We start from the raw sequence: 16,687 nt of genomic DNA, 5'->3' as shown, positions 1-16,687 counted from the left end.
CATACCACACACATACACTCACTCACTTGTATAGTTGTAGAACTCAAGCCTTTGCAAAGAGGCATGAATATCCTTGTATAGACAAGGCCTGGAGTGGTCTGGGACCTTGTTCCCCACATTCTGCAGTAAATGGATCTCTGCTAGGGACAGGACCCCTGCTTTCACTGCTATGTTTGGGTGACCAGTCAGCCAGGGGCTTCTGCTTCCATCAGGAGTGGGTGGCAATGCTGGCTTGGGAGCACTTTAAGAGCATGGAGTCTGTCTTCCCAGTGCGAGTCGGGGAAATAAAATGGAAGGAGACAGGAATTCATTGTGTTGGCCTGAGGAGTGGGAGGGTTGGCAGCTTTCCTGAGGTTTCCAGTGGGTCACTGCATTGGATTCCTCACTGTCCAGAGAAGAACACAATTTAAACCCAGGCTCATGTTCACTCCTGTGTGAGAGCCATGTCTTCTTCCTGGAATGATCTAACCATGGATGCTGGGTGAGCCTGCTGAGGGGTCAGGTCTACACTCAGCACAAGAACAAAGGAACAGAGGAGCAACAAATAGAAGGCGAGAAAGAAAGGGCTCTAACCCACTGCAGCAGGCGGCCACACCCCAGCAAGCAGCCGCACCACAGTAGGCAACCTGGGGAGCAAAAGCAAATTCAGAAGGCATGTGAGTGTGTTTTGTATAGTTGTTCAACAGCAGAAAATAAAAAACAGAAGCCAGCTTATTAGATTAAAAATAACCCAAAAGAATTTTGAAAATCTCTTCTAGATAACTCAAGGGTGAAATAGAACCCTGAGCTCACAAGAGTACATGTCTTGAGATGAGTTATTTGGTAACTGTGTCCTGTATGTTTCTAGGACATGTTTGAAGTCCATCACATGGCGTGGTGGCGTACACCTTTAATCTCAGCACTGGGGACACAGAGGCAGGTGGATCCCTGAGTTTGAGGCTAGCCTGTTGTACAGAGCAAATTCCAGGGCAGCCAGCAGAAACCATGTCTAAAAAAAAAAAAAAAAAAAAAAAAAAAAAAAACAACAACAACAACAGAAACCACACAATAGCTGAGCATGAAGGAATCAAGTAAAATGCTTGATACTCAATCAAGACACTGGGAAGAGCTAAATCGAATCAACTCAAGAAAAGGAATAGAGAGGAGGTGCTAAGTGATAGTCCCTGGGAACTAATCAAGTCCCTTTAGAAGCCTCAGGGGGGGGGGCAAAAAAAGGAGGGATGGACACACATGTGCGCACACACATACACACCACACACACAACACTCACCCACACATGGACATATACAGACATATCTCACACACACACAGACACACAACATAGACAAACAACACTCATCCACACAGACACACACACAGATATAATACTCATCCACACAGACACACCATACACACAAACAATACACACACAGGCACACAATACTCACCCACAAACACACATATACACAGACACACAAAACTCACCCAAACACACATACACACAATGCTTACCCACATTAGACACACACACACACATACCACACACATCTACACACACACACACACCACATACACACATCATGATGCCATACACAAGGATGAGAAGGAAACAGGAAGCAGCATTTAAGGGAATAGGGTTGCTTTTTATGTATGTACCTGTTGTTTATGTGTGTGGAAATGCATGCATCTGTGTACACGTGAACTCCAAGGCCCAAGGCTGATTGAAGTAAGAGATTCTCCTTGACCACTCTTCCGCCCTTTATTCTTTCAGTCACACCCAGAGCTCACTGATGCTAACCTCCTAGCTGGCTTGTTCTGGGGATCCCTGTCTCTAGCTGCCATACTCAGTGGAGTCTGGTGACTCAACACCCAGCACTCATGTTTGCTCGTAGATGCTGCACCTGAGAGCCATGTTCTCAGGCCTAACCTCTGGTGAGGTGTTCAAGAATATGAAAAACAAAACAGCGTATCACATGGACTTTTAATCAGGACAAACAAAATTGAGCCCTAACTGAACACAACAACATAAAGTGGAAAGACAACAGATCAGAATTGGTCGGTGTGTACAGAACAGACCCTTCACTGAGGAGCCAAGACCAGATTGCTAGGTGACTTTTGAGGAGATGACATAGCTGTGAATCCAGCATGTGGGAGACTAGGGCAGAGGGATTTTAATTAAGGCCAGCCTAGGCTACACAGTAAGACTCTGTCTCAAAAACAAACATACACACGGAGAGGTCTAGCTCCAGCGCAGCTCCAGTTCTAGACAGCAGTTAAACTAGGGTTCCTGTCAGGCATGTGGCCACCCAAGGAAGCTTCTCTGCCCTCCAGCTCTGGCTAAAGGGACAGCTAAAGGACAAAACCAAACAGAATAAAAATAAACAAAACAAAACAAAATAAAGACCCCAGTTTCAGAGGATGATATGAAAGTTAGGTTTCCTCTGGAGGAAACAGCTGCCCTTTGTGGACTCTGAAGAGGCCAAGTATGGAGGGGACTGCTTCCAGGGCACAGGACAACGACACAGCAGCAGGATACTGGCTTCATAACAGCATATTCAACTGGCTAACTAAAGCTACTATTTTTTTTTTTTTGATTTGTTTTTTTTTTCCGAGACAGCGTTTCTCTGTGTAGCCCTGGCTGTCCTGGAACTCACTCTGTAGACCAGACTGGCCTTGAACTCAGAAATCCACCTGCCTCTGCCTCCCAGAGTGCTAGGATTACAGGCCTGCACCACCACCACCCGGCTAAAGCTACTTCCTTATGATTAGTGATTTCTACATCGGGTTTTTGGATGCACATGTCACTGTGATTACAAAGTATGGACATCTGACAACCTGGGCACATACACTCAGAAGGCGAAACCGTCAACTGTAACCATGGGGAAAAACTGAGATCCCCAGTTACCTTCTCTTTTACTTTTTGACTGTGGCTGATCTTGAACTCATGATCTTCCTGCCTGTACCTTCTGAGTGCTGGGATAATAGGCAGGTATCATCGCCTCCAGAATGGTGGGTTTTCCCCAAATCATTCATAGCTGAATCACATTCTCCTCAGCAGGGCTGGGGGTGAGGTTCAGTGGAAGAGTGTTTGACTGGACTGCACAGGCCCTGGATTTGATACCTAGTATATAAATCAGAAGTATAATGATATAATAAAATGGGAAAATAGAATAATAAATGGGGGAAAACCCTACAAAAGTGGATATAAGAAGTAAAACAATCAATGTTTTACCTACCATGATTTTCTTTCTTTCTTTCTTTCTTTTTTTTTGGATTTGGTTTTTTTGAGACAGGGTTTCTCTGTGTAGCCATGGCTGTCCTGGAACTCACTCTGTAGACCAGGCTGGCCTTGCACTCAGAAATCTGCCTGCCTCTGCCTCCCAGAGTGCTGGGATTACAAGCGTGCACCATTTACAGGTGGGCCCCCACTTTTTGGGCCTGTGGTCACAGGGAGATTCTAAATCTCTGTTGTGCAAGTCTCTTCCGGCATTTCATAGCTCATGAAGAGTGCAGAGAGGAGTTTGTGGAAGACAGACGCTAGGCTGCTGGCAGATGAGGCAACGTGGACACCATTAGCAGGCCACAGGAAGGAGGAAAGAGTCAGCGTTGGTACAGTGCTTGCCGAGCGAGCATGTGCCACTGTTCCAATTCTTCTAGGAATCAGCCTGCTGACACTCAGAATCCACAGCACGCCCGGCAGGGAGGGAAAGCGGGTTCTGTGCACACCGCGTCCCTAAACGTCTATGTCCGTGAGCCTGGGTGAGGATGTGTGAGAGCCTGGTGAGCACGTATCTGGTGAGGGTGTGAGCGTGAGAGCCTGGTGAGCACGTGTCTGGTGAGGGTGTGAGTGTGAGAGCCTGGTGAGCATGTATCTGGTGAGGGTGTGAGCGTGGGAGCCTGGCGGGAACGTGGTTGGTGAGGGTGAATGCACACAGAGACTAAAGGGTGCAGGAGTCTGCCCCCAGTGTAGATGGGCTCCAGCCACTCAGTTCTGTTTTCTTACATTTTTGTTCTGACTTGTGTTTTTTTCTTTTGTTTAAAATGTAGATTTATTTATTTGTTTTATGTACATGAGTGGTTGGCCTGCATGTAAGCCCAGGTCCGCCTACTGCCTGTGGGGTCAGAAGAAAGGGTTGCATCTCCTGGAACTGGAGTTATAGAGTTGTGAGTCACCAAGTTGGGGCTAGAACTAAACCCAGATTTTCTGCAAGAACAGCAAGTACACTGAGCCATTGCTTCAATCCCTTGATTTAGTTTGTCTCACGCTGTAGCGCAGGCTGATCTTAGAGTCAGTGTTCCTGCGGGGATCTCCCTCATGCGAGATTTAAACATTAGGTACCGGTCTAGAAATGCATCTTAGTTGGTACAGTGCCTGCCTAGCGTGTATGCAGCCTTGGGTTTGATCCGCAGCACCACTGAAAATTGAGTATGTTAATATAAACCTGTGATCCCAGGATCAACTCATTCCTCACTATACAAGGAATTCTTTTTTTTTTTTTTAAAGTTTGGTTACATTTTTTTTTGTTTTTTGTTTTTAAGATTTATTTATTTATTATATTATATTATAATTTATTATATTAAGACAGTGCATTGTAGATGTCTTCAGACACTCCAGAAGAGGGAGTCAGATCTTGATAGGGTGGTTGTGAGCCACCATGTGGTTGCTGGGATTTGAACTCAGGACCTTCGGAAGAGCAGGCGGTGCTCTTAACCGCTGAGCCACCTCTCCAGCCCCGGATTCTTTTGAAGCCAATCTCAGCTATATGAGGCCTTGTCTAAAAGCAAAAGCAAGGATCCTGGAGAAACGGTTCAGGCATTAAGAGAACTGTCTGCTCATCCAGAGGACCCAGGTTCAAGTCCCAGGACCCACAGGGGAGCTCACAACTGTTTGTAACTCCAGTTCTAGGGGATCTGTCACCCTTACACAGACATACATGTAGACAAAACACCAATGCACAAATAAATCTGAAAAAAGAAAAAGAACCCCTACAATGCTAGGTGTTGTAGGCAGGAACAGATGCTGGGTTCTGACTTGGGGAGAGGCAGTAGTAGAGGCGAATGTGCAGGAGAGAAAGAGGAGGCTCAGTGGACATCCACCTTGCTGGGCCTGCAGTGGCACAGTCCATCTGTGGCCCCCTGAGCTTCTCCTTGACATTCCCAGCACTGTGCTCCTTGGCTGGCCTTGGTCTGGACCCTGTAGTCAGTCTTGGGATCTGAACTACAAGTTCTCCCAATCTCTGAGCTACCTCTCCAGTCTTGTTTGTTTTTAACATAAGGACTTCTACAGCTCAGGCTGGCCTGAAGCTTGTGGGGACCCTTCTGCCTTAGCCTCCCGAGTGCCGGGTTACAGGCAGGAGCTACTATACTCATCTGTCTTGCATTAAAGAACCAACAAACAAGCCTGGGACTCAAGAACCACTTGCTTCTTGTGGGAAATCACCCGAGTCCCTGCAGCCAATACTGCACTATTGGCCACACCTACAGCCCGGCCTGGGCCTGTCCTCTGCTTGCCTCACAGGACCTCAGCTGCTCCACGGCTCTTCCTTCCAGATGTGGCCAGAAGAGTGGGTCAAGGGACACCCAGTGCCGAGATGAAGCCCTGCTCTGTGCCTAAGGCCTCTGGTTGGCTCCATTCCACCACCAGTGGCCTCTGTCCTCCAGCCTCCCTGGGAAGCCAGCCTGCAGCCCTCCCTCTGGCCCCAGGCTGTGGTAAGCAGGCCAGGAAGCTTTTTTCTTTTGGCCTCCTGTGGCAGATCCATGGCACCACTTTCCCTCCCCACTGGCACGACCCCAGCTGAGGCCTGGCCTGCCGTCCTATCCCAGACACTCACCTTTTGCGTGGTCCTGCCCAGCTCGGAGTCTATTTCCCATCTCTAGGAGCTGCTCCCTCTCTAGGCGGAGGCTGAGTATTTTCTTAGCTGCGTCCTTTAGTTTCCTTTGCAGATGAGACACAGATATGGTCTGTGGAGGCTGTGTCCCTTCCTGGGGGAAAGTAGGGGACTCCATCTGGCCTTCCATGGGGTACCAGTCAGCCACACCCTGTACACAAAACCCAACCAGAAGATAGCTCTGTTAAGACACTCCAGAAGGCCTGCTGGAGGAGATCCTGAGGGCTGGGAGTTCTAGGATAGTCTGATGCACGCCCACTGAGCTGCTCACTGCCCTCTTAGAATCACCACGGCTGGCTGACTGGTGACATCCTTCCGGAAGAAAACAATAGAACGACTACTGCGCATGCTTTAACTGAGTTGGGAGTCAGGAACAGTACCCAGGCTTTGGTGAGCTACTTCTCGCCCAGGAATGGGGGTTGCATAGTTCTTGGCCTCCCCACTCCTGTCCCCGTCCCTAGCGCATTCCTCCCCCTACTCCCCATAAGCTCTGCTGAGAGAGTCTAGGTGGGGTGCCTTTCAAATGGAGACAATGAGAACTTATACTCAGCTAGCAGAGGGCTCCCTGAGGGCCTGTATGGGCTCTGTTCTGGAAGAAGAACACCTCGCATTAGCCTCCAGCAACACCCTAGATGTGGGAACCCTGAACCCTGTGTGAAAATGGCCCATGGCCAAGCAAGCACTTCTCACTGGTTTGAGCCCCACTCCGCCTGTGCTGGCTGAACCCCCACCCCAACCCCCCTTGGCTGCACAAGGCTCAGGCACACCTTTCCTTCTCTTCTGTCATCTCCCTTCTGTTCACCCCTCCTACCTGCCTGTCCCCTTACTGCCCTGTGGGTCAGCTATGGTCACCCTTCCCTGAGAGACCGGAGACTGCTAGGGAGGGGGGGACTCTGAGCCAGGGTGGAGTAGGCACGAACCCTGGGAGAGTGCCCTGTGCCCCTCCTTCAGTCCAGCCTGGACTTGGGGGCTAACCCACACACTGCAGAGATATAGTCGCAACCTAAGGGATGCCTGTGAGGAAGGGAGGTATGGGAGAGCCGGCCCCAGCGTCCCCACTGATTCCCAAGAGTTATGAGAAACTGTGACAATCTGTTACTATTCTGGGTGCTTGAGTTCAAGGCCCCGGAACATCCTGCATGCTCTGCTTTGTCTTCCTGGTCCTTGCCAGTGCTGGCAGGCGCTTGTGCCCTCTGGGTGCTCCTGTTCCTCAGCTAGCCTGAAGTGTGTGGGTGACTGCGCTGCATCTGGGTGCTCTTGGCAAAAGCTGCAGGCCATGAAGGACTGAAGGGCTCACAGTCATAGCAGGAACAGGAACTCTGGGTCCGAGGAGGTCCTGTGGCAAGCTATGGCCAAGCTAGGCAAGTGCACAGTGCTCCCAGGGGGTGCTGTTACAAGCCCAAACGTCCCAAATCGCAATGCATTCCCAGTGTATGCTGTTTGTTCTTGAGTCTCCTCAGATGTGGCCTTCAGAATTTACAGTAAATCAGACCCTAGGGAAGGCGGGCTGAGCTGGAGGAAAGGAGAATAGGGCTCTACCTTACAGGGGCTAGCCTAGTGCAAGATTCCTATCACTTCAAATCATCTTCCTAAACAGGGGTAGAACCCTTGTGTGTGGGTGAAGGAGGGCTCAGTGTGGCATTATTCCTGATGCGACACTGGCCTCAAGGATATGGAATGATTTCCCTGGGCTCAGCTGTTAAAAATTTTCATTTGGTTAAAGTGTAAAGTCTTTCCCCTGAATAAAGACTTTACAACATGAGACACACTCAGAGTCGCCTTGTGGCCTACGGGCACTTGAGTGGCACTGTGGCAACCCACTTCCACCATCTTGGAATGTGGCAAGTCTGGAGAGTAAGGAAATCTGCAGGAATGTCTTGCTGAGACTCACCCGATCCAGACCAGAGACCTGCAGAAGTCTGTGGTAAAACAAGGGTCTTTCACCAGCCAGGGTCAGAGCTTCTAGGCAGCTAACACTACACCAGGGACAGTCCTTCGGCCTGCCTCCTGCACAGGACAGGACAGGTGCTCAAAGTGTATTGATCAAGGTGGTGGGCTCAAGCTCTAACTAAACAGTGAAGCTCCACGGAAGTTAGGTGTGGACGGGGAGAGGTACTTCCTGTTTACTGCCTGCACGGAATTTTGTGCAGGTACCTGTGTGGGCAGCGTCACACTGCTACAGAAGTGTGGCCAGTTTTGCAGGCTCTTTGGCTGGGCAGGGAAAAGAAGGCTAGCAGTTTTGTTTTGTTTTGTTTTGTATTTTTCAAGACAGGGTTCCTGCAGCTGGGCGTGGTGGCGCACGCCTTTAATCCCAGCGCTTGGGAGGCAGAGGCAGGTGGATTTCTGAGTCCAGACTGGTCTACAGAGTGAGTTCCAGGACAGCCAGGACTACACAGAGAAACCCTGTCTCAAAAAAACCAAATCCAAAAAATAAAAAAAGACAGGGTTCCTCTGGGGCTGGAGAGATGGCTCAGCGGTTAAGAACACTGATTACTCTTCCAGAGGTCCTGAGTTCAATTCCCAGCAACCACATGGTGGCTCATAATCATCTGTAATGGGGATCTGATGCCCTCTTCTGGTGTGTCTCAAGACAGCGAGAGTATACTCACATACATGAAATAAATAGATCTGAAAAGCAAAGCAAAGCAAAGCAAAGAAAAGACAGGGTTCCTGGTTCCTCTCTGTAGACCAGTTGGATCCTAGCCTCTGCTAGGATCAAAGGTGTGTGCTACCACCACCTGGCTGAAGCTGCTTTTGACAGAAGCTGAAAGAACAGTTGGAGGGGCTACCTTAGACTCCTGTCTTGGGGACTGCCGTGTCTGCCTGGCTGCCCACCTCTCTGCACATAAACTTCTTCCTGGAACACTGGAGGATGGCTGGGAGGCTGCGCCTTCATGCCCAGACACTGAAGTTCTGCACTTCTCACGAAGGACTGTGGCACACTGTTGATCCTGGCCTCCTGACCACACTCTTCCCCACTGAGATTCCTTTCCAAGGCCCAGGACCCCCAAGTATGAGTGTGCCTAAAGTTAGAAGGTTCTCCAGTCTTTCTCCGTGGGAGGTTGTTACTGTTTTGTTTTGAGACAGGATCTCTCTGTGTGGCCCTGGCTGTCCTGGAACTCACTCTATAAAGCATGCTGGCCTCAAACTTAGAAATCTCCTGAGTGCTGGGCTTAAAGGCTGTGCCAAACACAAAGTAGCATAATTTGTGTTTTATGACAATGACATCCTCAAGGATCTGGAGGGGCTGATCTGTGGCTGTCCTTCCCGCTCACTCTGTCTGAGGTAATCTCTTAGGTGAGTGAGTCTTGGGTACATTCCACTTAGGCACAGATGCTGATGTCCTCATGCTGGAGAAGTTGGTCAAACTGGAGTCCCTAGGTTTCTCCAGTGAAAGAACTTTTTCACCTTCTGATCAAGGTCAGCTGAGGGTGAAAGAGATACTGTGTGACTAGAGATTCAGACACCTTGGTTCTCATTACACTTCTGTCTTAAGTTCCACATCCACATTCAACTGCCTTGTCTGGCATGTTTACTTACTGATGTTTGCATGTAGAAGTCTTTAAAAAGAAAATCTTTCTTTTTTTTTTTTTAAAGATTTATTTATTTATTATATGTAGGTACACTGTAGCTGTCTTCAGACACCAGAAGAGGGGTCAGATTTCTTTAAGGATGGTTGTGAGCCACCATGTGGGTGCTGGGATTTGAACTCATGACCTCTGGAAGAGGAGTCAGTGCTCTTGAGCCATCTCTCCAGTCTGAAAATCTTTCTTTTTAAAGATTATTTTTACTATGTCTGTCTATCTGTCTGGGGTGCTATGCAGGTCACTGTGTACATGTTATGGGGAATAGAATAACTAGTAGAACTTGTCACACTCCTTCTATCACATGGGTCGCAGAGATTGATTTGGGTCCTTGGGCTTGGCAACAAGTACCTTTACCTGCTGAGATAGCTTGCAGGCTTCCACTTATCCACGTGTCTGGTCACTTGGTCCACATCATTCAGGATTTCCTATGAACGTGGTAGACTGTAGTCTCTCCTGGCTGAGGTGGCCAGTTCTGGCCACCTTCCTGGATGGCGTTTGCACTATCCTACTATATCCATTTAGAACTGGCATTGCTCAAGGATCTGATGCTGGAAATGGAGCAAGAGCCTCTGGAGCAGCCTCTGGACAGGTGCCTGGCTGTGGGCTTCAGGACGGTGAGGAGCAGGCACGCACGTGTCTCATCCATTTCTGTACGTGTCGGTAAGGACAGCTGGGGCACTGGCCATGCCCCTGGGAAGCACTGATTTCCAGGCCTCCCCATTCCTGGGCATCTAACACTTGGTCCAACTGGGGGATATGCTGCTGGACAGTGGGTGTAACGCTTGGGGCCTTGTCCAGCAGTGGGGCTGGACACTCTTGGAGCTCTATCCAGAGAATGACCTCACAGTGCGCCAAAATCATAGCTACTAAGATCCAACAGGAACAAGGGTACTCTGTAGACCAGGCTGGCCTCAAACTTAGAGATCCGCCTGCCTCTGCCTCCAGAGTGCTAGGATTACAGGCGTGCGCCACCACCACCCGGCACCCAATAACTTTTAAAAAAAAGTATTTTTACAATGTGACCCGATAAATGTGACTGTCAAGGCCTACATCTCCTGCTTCAACCTAGTCTACCACTATTTAAGATCCAGTGTCTGTATGACGTGCTGAACTGCCTGCCCACTTCCCCTGGACTGCTGGATTGTGGGAAGGTCTGAGAGTCCTGGGAGGCCCGGGCGGGGTACAGGAACCCTTGGGGAAGAACACCGCTTGGTCCTTCAGTACTGGCCAGGTCAGTCTTCTGCTGGAGCCTTAGCTCCCTCAGCTCCACCCCTGCCTGCTTCCTTTCTGCTTGTTCTAAGACACGACCTCTGCCAGAGGCTGTGGCCTGTGCTCCTGTTCCTGTGATATGGTACTGTGTGAGTACACACTGTCTTAAATATCTCAGGCGAGTGCCTATGACCTCTGGTGATTAATTGGTCACCACCAGCAACCACAGGTGGCTACTGTAGGTCAGCACAGGCAGCCAAAGGTGAGCATAAGTCACCACTGTCACTGCAGGTCAACTGGCAGGGAGTCATCACTGGTTGGCCACAGCAGGTCAGTACAGAGGGAGAAGGCCATCAGAAGTCAGTACACACCACCCAGGTCACTGAAGGATGGGCATGGCCTCGGGCACAGCAGCAGAAGTAGGAGTGTCACCCTTCCTACCTGTGGTTCCAATTAGGTAGGAGGTCTGGGGCCCTTTCTGTAGATTAGACTCTGTTATGGGATTCAGTGTGTATTCAGTTCATTAGGCCTCAGCCCTGGCCACAGTGCTGACTAGACGTTAAGGGCTCTGTGGTCCCTCCTCTCACAGGCAGGCCAGGTCAGGTCACACAGAGTGCCTTCTTAGCCATCAGTCCAGGCCTGTCTATTGAGAGATATGCATTCTTTTCAATGTGCTTTCTAAGGAAGACTTTTCAATCAATGAGGGCATGAGCTCTAGTCCAGCAATAGTATGGGCGGCCAAAGAAAGAACCAGAGGCATGAGCAAGCTCACAGAGACAGACAGTGAAAAGAGAGGCAGTACCAGCAAACATGGCCACCTTCAGCTGTGGAAGCTGACAGGCCAGGGTGGAGAAGATGGCGGCAGTCATGCATGGCTGGCACCCACCTCTCTGTGTACCTGCTTCCTGGAGGAAGGCTCTCCTTGGGGCTGTGCCATCTTGAGATGCTTCCTTAGCTCAGCCACCTGCTTCTGCAGCTCTAAAACCTCCAGGTGCACCTGGTCCACCTCACTGGGGATCTCACGCTGGACGGCGACCAGCTCCGGGGTTCTCTGCCGCAGCTAGGCAATCAGTTCAGAAGGCAATGTTAATGTTAGGAAGTGTGGGGACTGTCCTACAAAGGACAGGAACACAAAGTGCAGGGGTAGAGCAGGGCCAAGTGGCCAATTCCTGCCGTACATGATAATCTGCAAACCTGCCCCATGTGCTCCACTTCTGCCCAGGCTCAGTGGGGAGAACTGGTGCATGAAAGTGGGTTAGAATCCACTCAGCCAGGCAGTGATGGCGCACACCTTTAATCCCAGCACTTGGGAGGCAAAAGCAGGATGATTTCTGAGTTCCAGGACAGCCAGGGCTACACAGAGAAACCCTGTCTCAAAAAAAAAAAAAAAAAGCCACTCCTGAGCTCTATTTCCCAGGAAGATATAACTGCCTCGAGAACATTGCTGGTGACCAGGAAGTCTTTTCTATCAAAAGGGCAGGTGGTAGGATGGGTGAGATGGCACATACTTTTAATCCCAGCACTCGAGGCAGAGGCAGAGGCAGAGGCAGAGGCAGAGGCAGAGGCAGGTGGATCTCTGGGAGTTTGAGGACAGCCTGGTCTACATAGTGAGTCTAGGACAGCCAAGGTTCTGTAGAGATCCCAAGCAATGAGGGTAGTGGTAGAGAAGTGGCTGAGAGGGAGGTGGGCGGGGGTGGGGTGTGGGAAAGCTGCACAAGGCAGTGATGGGTGGGGATGCGCGGCTGGTAGAGCCTGTGCCTAGGACGCAGGAAGCCCTGGGCTTCATTGCCATAGTACATAAATAGGGTAGTGGTCCACGCCTGGGATTTTAACCCTTGGGAGGTAGAGGTAGAAAGATCAGAAGACTTCAAGGCCATTCTCAGCCAGCTTGGGTTCCAGGAGAGCCTATCTTAAAATAAACATAGACAACAGGAGGAGTGGCCGTGGCGGACGTGAAGTCAGAAAGGGAAGTCAAGCCACAGGGTGACGGTGGCAGCAGGCGCACTGTGTCACCAGCACTGTAGCCTGGCTGGGCAGGAGGAGAAGAAGGAGAATGGGAAGGACATTTCTCACATGGTGGCCACCCGTTCTAGGTTAAGGGAATCAACACAGTGCTTCTGTTCCGGGGATGCCTGCGGTTGTCTCTGCTCGACCATCCCTTCTTCCCATCGCCTCATGAAGAACATTTATACAGCGGTGAGAGGACAGTATGCCCCTCCTCACTCACCGTAGATGGCTCAAGTAACAGGAAAGGTGGGCACACTGTGGTTAGTGTCTAAGAGTTAAGACAAGATGGAGAATAGGAGATTTAGCAAGCAATGTGCCTGCTAAGGATCTTGGATCCAGAATGCACTCCACTAAAGGTAAGCAGAGGATCTAAGCAGACATCCATCACAGGAGGCTGCAGGCGGCCATCCCCGGGAGATGGTGCTGAGCACTGTTTGTCAGCAGGGAAGTACAGGGGGAATGAAATCACAGAATGAAATGCCATGAACCAGAGTGGCCAGAATCAAGAGGGAAGAGAGGGCTGCTGTCAGTGAGCACGTGGAGGAAACAGACCTTAGCACAGCGACAGTGGGGAGGCACTGCTGCCGCCACCGCTGCTCTAGAAAAGTCTGGTGGCTACTCAAAGGGTAAGCACAGACTCTCCACAACGTTGGCACAGTAGCTCTCCTGGGTACACAGTCCCCAGACTGAAGACACATCTGGACAGAGACGCTTGTACAGATGCTTACACCATTCGCGATGGCCAACAACACAGGCAACCTACATGTCTATCCACAGGTAGATAGATAAACAAAGCAACAGGAGAGTACTGTGTGGCTACAAACAGGAAGGAAGCATTCATGTGTGACATAACACATGTGAACACTGAAATTAAGGAGCTATTCCAGCACTTGGGATGTAGAGGCAGGAGGATCTCTATGAGTCTGAGGCCAGCGTGGTCTACATAGAGAATGCCAGGACTACATACATCTGTCTCAAAAACAAAACAAAACAAAGCAAACTCCTGGGTTAAGTGAAAGAAGCCGGACATAGTGACTTCACTTATACAAGTCTTATGTGTCCATCATGCCCTCTGTCAAGGCCTCCTCTCTTCTACCTAGTCTTCTTGTATATTTTCTTCTTTCTCTTCATATATATGTGTACATATAAAATATGTATATGCAACATAATCTATACATATAAAATGCATACTGTACACAAACACATATACATATTTATGTGTGTGCACATACATACATATATGTGTGTGCGTGTGCACTGTTGCTGCTGCTGGGGTCTTGGGTTAGGGCCTCATGGATCCCAGGCTGGCCTCCAACTCTCCTATAGCCATGGCTGACCTTGATCCTCCTGCCTCAACCTCCTGAGTGCTGGGACAACAGCAGACACTTCCGGATCAGGCTTCCCTGTGAATCATCTAGAGCCACACACATGAGATAAACCAACTACTGCACAGTGCAGTCCTTTGTTCTGAAGAAAACAGAAGTTGGAAAGACATGCAAGGTCAATGAGGCCACGCCTGGCCCCTCTCAGAGCCTGCACCTGTGCCTACATCTGCTTTGGCTCTTCAGTTGCAATGCTTGCACAACCTTCAGTGACTAGGCTAGTCTCACCTTCTTTCTGAGCTGTGTCACCAACAAGTTCAAGAGATGCACTCTGTCTCCAAGCTTTCTGAGTGCTAATGCAATGGATGTCTGGTCTGCCAGCGTTGGGTCTGTGGGTAAGAACAGTTGCTGTCAGCTCAAACTTGAGAAACAGAAACAGTCGCCCTGTGAAGCTGACCCTCCTTTCCCACAGAGGCTCACTGAAGCTTCTAACTGACCTCAAGGTAAATATGTCCATCCCTGAATCAAAGGGTTGGGTCCCTAGAAAGACCAGAGACGTGCTATTTTAGTTCAACCTTATATATAAAGAGAGTGGGACTATAGGGTGAAACCCAGCCTTACCATGTCAAATCTGATCAATTTTCCCATTTAAATACAGGGCCATTTATTTCCAAAAAAAAAAAAAAAGATGTTCACATAATACCTGCGTTAAAGAAGAAGCGACATTTGGTATTCCAAGTTACTTTGCTTGGAATGTAAAAACCACTGTAAGAACTGTAAGGGTGTTGTAAAAAAATATACGTAAAATACATACATGTAAATAATAATAATGATGATGATGATGGTGATAATAATAATAATAATAATAATAATAATAATATATGTAAAGCTGTCCTTTGAAGGAAACTCACAGCATCGAGGCCCGGTGACTGAGGCAGAAGGCTTTGGAGTGAGTTCAAGGCCAGCCTGATCTACTTGGTCTAGAAATGAAAAGCTGGCTGTGAGGTGGGTCGGGTATGACTAAAGGGATGACCTAGGGGTACAGAGCACTTGCTGCTTTTCCAGAGGGTTGGGGTTTGGTTCCCAGCCCTCACAAGGCAGCTCTCAACCATCTGTGACTTCAGTTCCAGAGCATCTGACACCCTTTTCTGGCCTCTGCAGTTACCAGGCACACACGTGGTACACAGACACATGTAGGTCAAACACCCATACATGTAAAAAACAAAAACAAAAACAAAGAAGCCCCAAAACACTGGCTGTGGCTAAAGCTCAGAGGCAGAGAGGTGGCCGGAGTCCCGTGTGCTAGGCTCTAGGCTCCATTTCTAGCTCTGCACAAAAAAGGAAAAAGAACATTTGAGCATAGGTGCATGTCTTAGAAATAAAAGATTAACCCATGTAAAATGAATAATCTAGAAGGAAGGGCAGAATAGAATTAACATTAGTTAATAAGAAAATGGAAAGTAACGCATACTCTTATGTCAGCAATCCCAGTGGCTGACATTTTGTAAAGTAATGAATAAAGAAATAAATATCTGCACACTCCCAGGGAGAAAGGACAGAGCGAGCAGAAGCAAACGTCCAATGTGGTGTGTGGGGAGTGTCTGGACATTTAAGACTCAGGGTACAGCAATACAGCTGCAGTCTCAGCTACTCAAGAAGTGGAGGCAGGAGGATTATTATCTCAAAGAAGCAAATAGATATGATAAGGAACTTCATCCTAGAAGTTTAAAAATTTGATGAGATGGATACTTTCTCAGTATAATGTAATACAAAATATATAAAAAGAAAATATGGCAGTGCTGGCGCAGGCTTTTAATTTCACACTCAGGAGGCAGAGACAGGTGGATCTCTGTGAGTTCAAGGCCAGCCTGGTCTACAGAGTGTGTCTTGGGAAAATAAAAAAAAAAAAAAGGAACAAAATATGAACAATCCCTTAACTACAAATACATACTTAAGTTTCAAATCTTCCCACAAGGAAAACTCTAGGCCCTGGCGATTTGAAAGTTAAATTCAATAAATCATTTAAGAAAAAGAAGGTGTGTGTCTGATCATGCATATCTATAAGGCCAGAGTAACCCTGGTTCCAAACTCAGTGTAGAACATTACAAAAAAGGAAACAAGCCGGGCAGTGGTGGCGCACGCCTGTAATCCCAGCACTTGGGAGGCAGAGGCAGGCGGATTTCTAAGTTTGAGGTCAGCCTGGTCTACAGAGTGAGTTCCAGGACAGCTAGGGCTGCACAGAGAAAGCCTGTCTTGGAAACAAAACAAACAAAAAACAAAAAACAAAAAAGGAAACAAAGTGACAAGCCTATCTTACTCCTGGGCACAAATGTAGTACTTCTCCATGAAAGGTTGGCAAGCCAGGTGCAGCAGCCCATAAGGAAGCTGCAGCACAGTGCCGGGCTCCTTCCCAGGACCCATAAGGAAGCTGCACCACAGTGCCGGGCTCCTTCCCAGGACCCATAAGGAAGCTGCACCACAGTGCCAGGCTCCTTCCCAGGACCCATAAGGAAGCTGCACCACAGTGCCAGGCTCCTTCCCAGGACCCATAAGGAAGCTGCACCACAGTGCCGGGCTCCTTCCCAGGGAAGGGTGGCCTGACAAGACAGTGCGTTCCACCCTGCTTTGCTGACTAATCACAACCTGACACACAAATAAATGTCTCTGCAAGGTGAAAGAGAGACAGCTCCTTGGT

At 48.9% G+C, this 16,687-nt stretch overlaps 1 protein-coding gene across 3 annotated transcripts in view; it reads right to left on the bottom strand.

The window, feature by feature from the left end:
* The window catches only part of Ccdc57 (coiled-coil domain containing 57), a 91,192-nt gene that overhangs the window by 38,928 nt on the left and 35,577 nt on the right, over positions 1 to 16,687 (bottom strand). For 2 of the 3 annotated variants that reach the window (XM_052195879.1, XM_052195877.1), the window contains exons 13-15: positions 14,281 to 14,381; positions 11,550 to 11,723; positions 5,811 to 6,018 (exon numbers count right to left, since the gene is read on the bottom strand). In XM_052195879.1, the coding sequence (XP_052051839.1) occupies positions 5,811 to 6,018; positions 11,550 to 11,723; positions 14,281 to 14,381 (483 nt within the window). The remainder of the gene's footprint in view (positions 1 to 5,810; positions 6,019 to 11,549; positions 11,724 to 14,280; positions 14,382 to 16,687) is intronic. The other variant, XM_052195878.1, reaches the window with a different exon arrangement.

This window comes from Apodemus sylvaticus, chromosome 10 (assembly GCF_947179515.1).
Source record: "Apodemus sylvaticus chromosome 10, mApoSyl1.1, whole genome shotgun sequence".
Classification (NCBI taxonomy): Eukaryota; Metazoa; Chordata; class Mammalia; order Rodentia; family Muridae; genus Apodemus; species Apodemus sylvaticus.
This window is presented reverse-complemented; position numbering and strand designations above follow the sequence as displayed.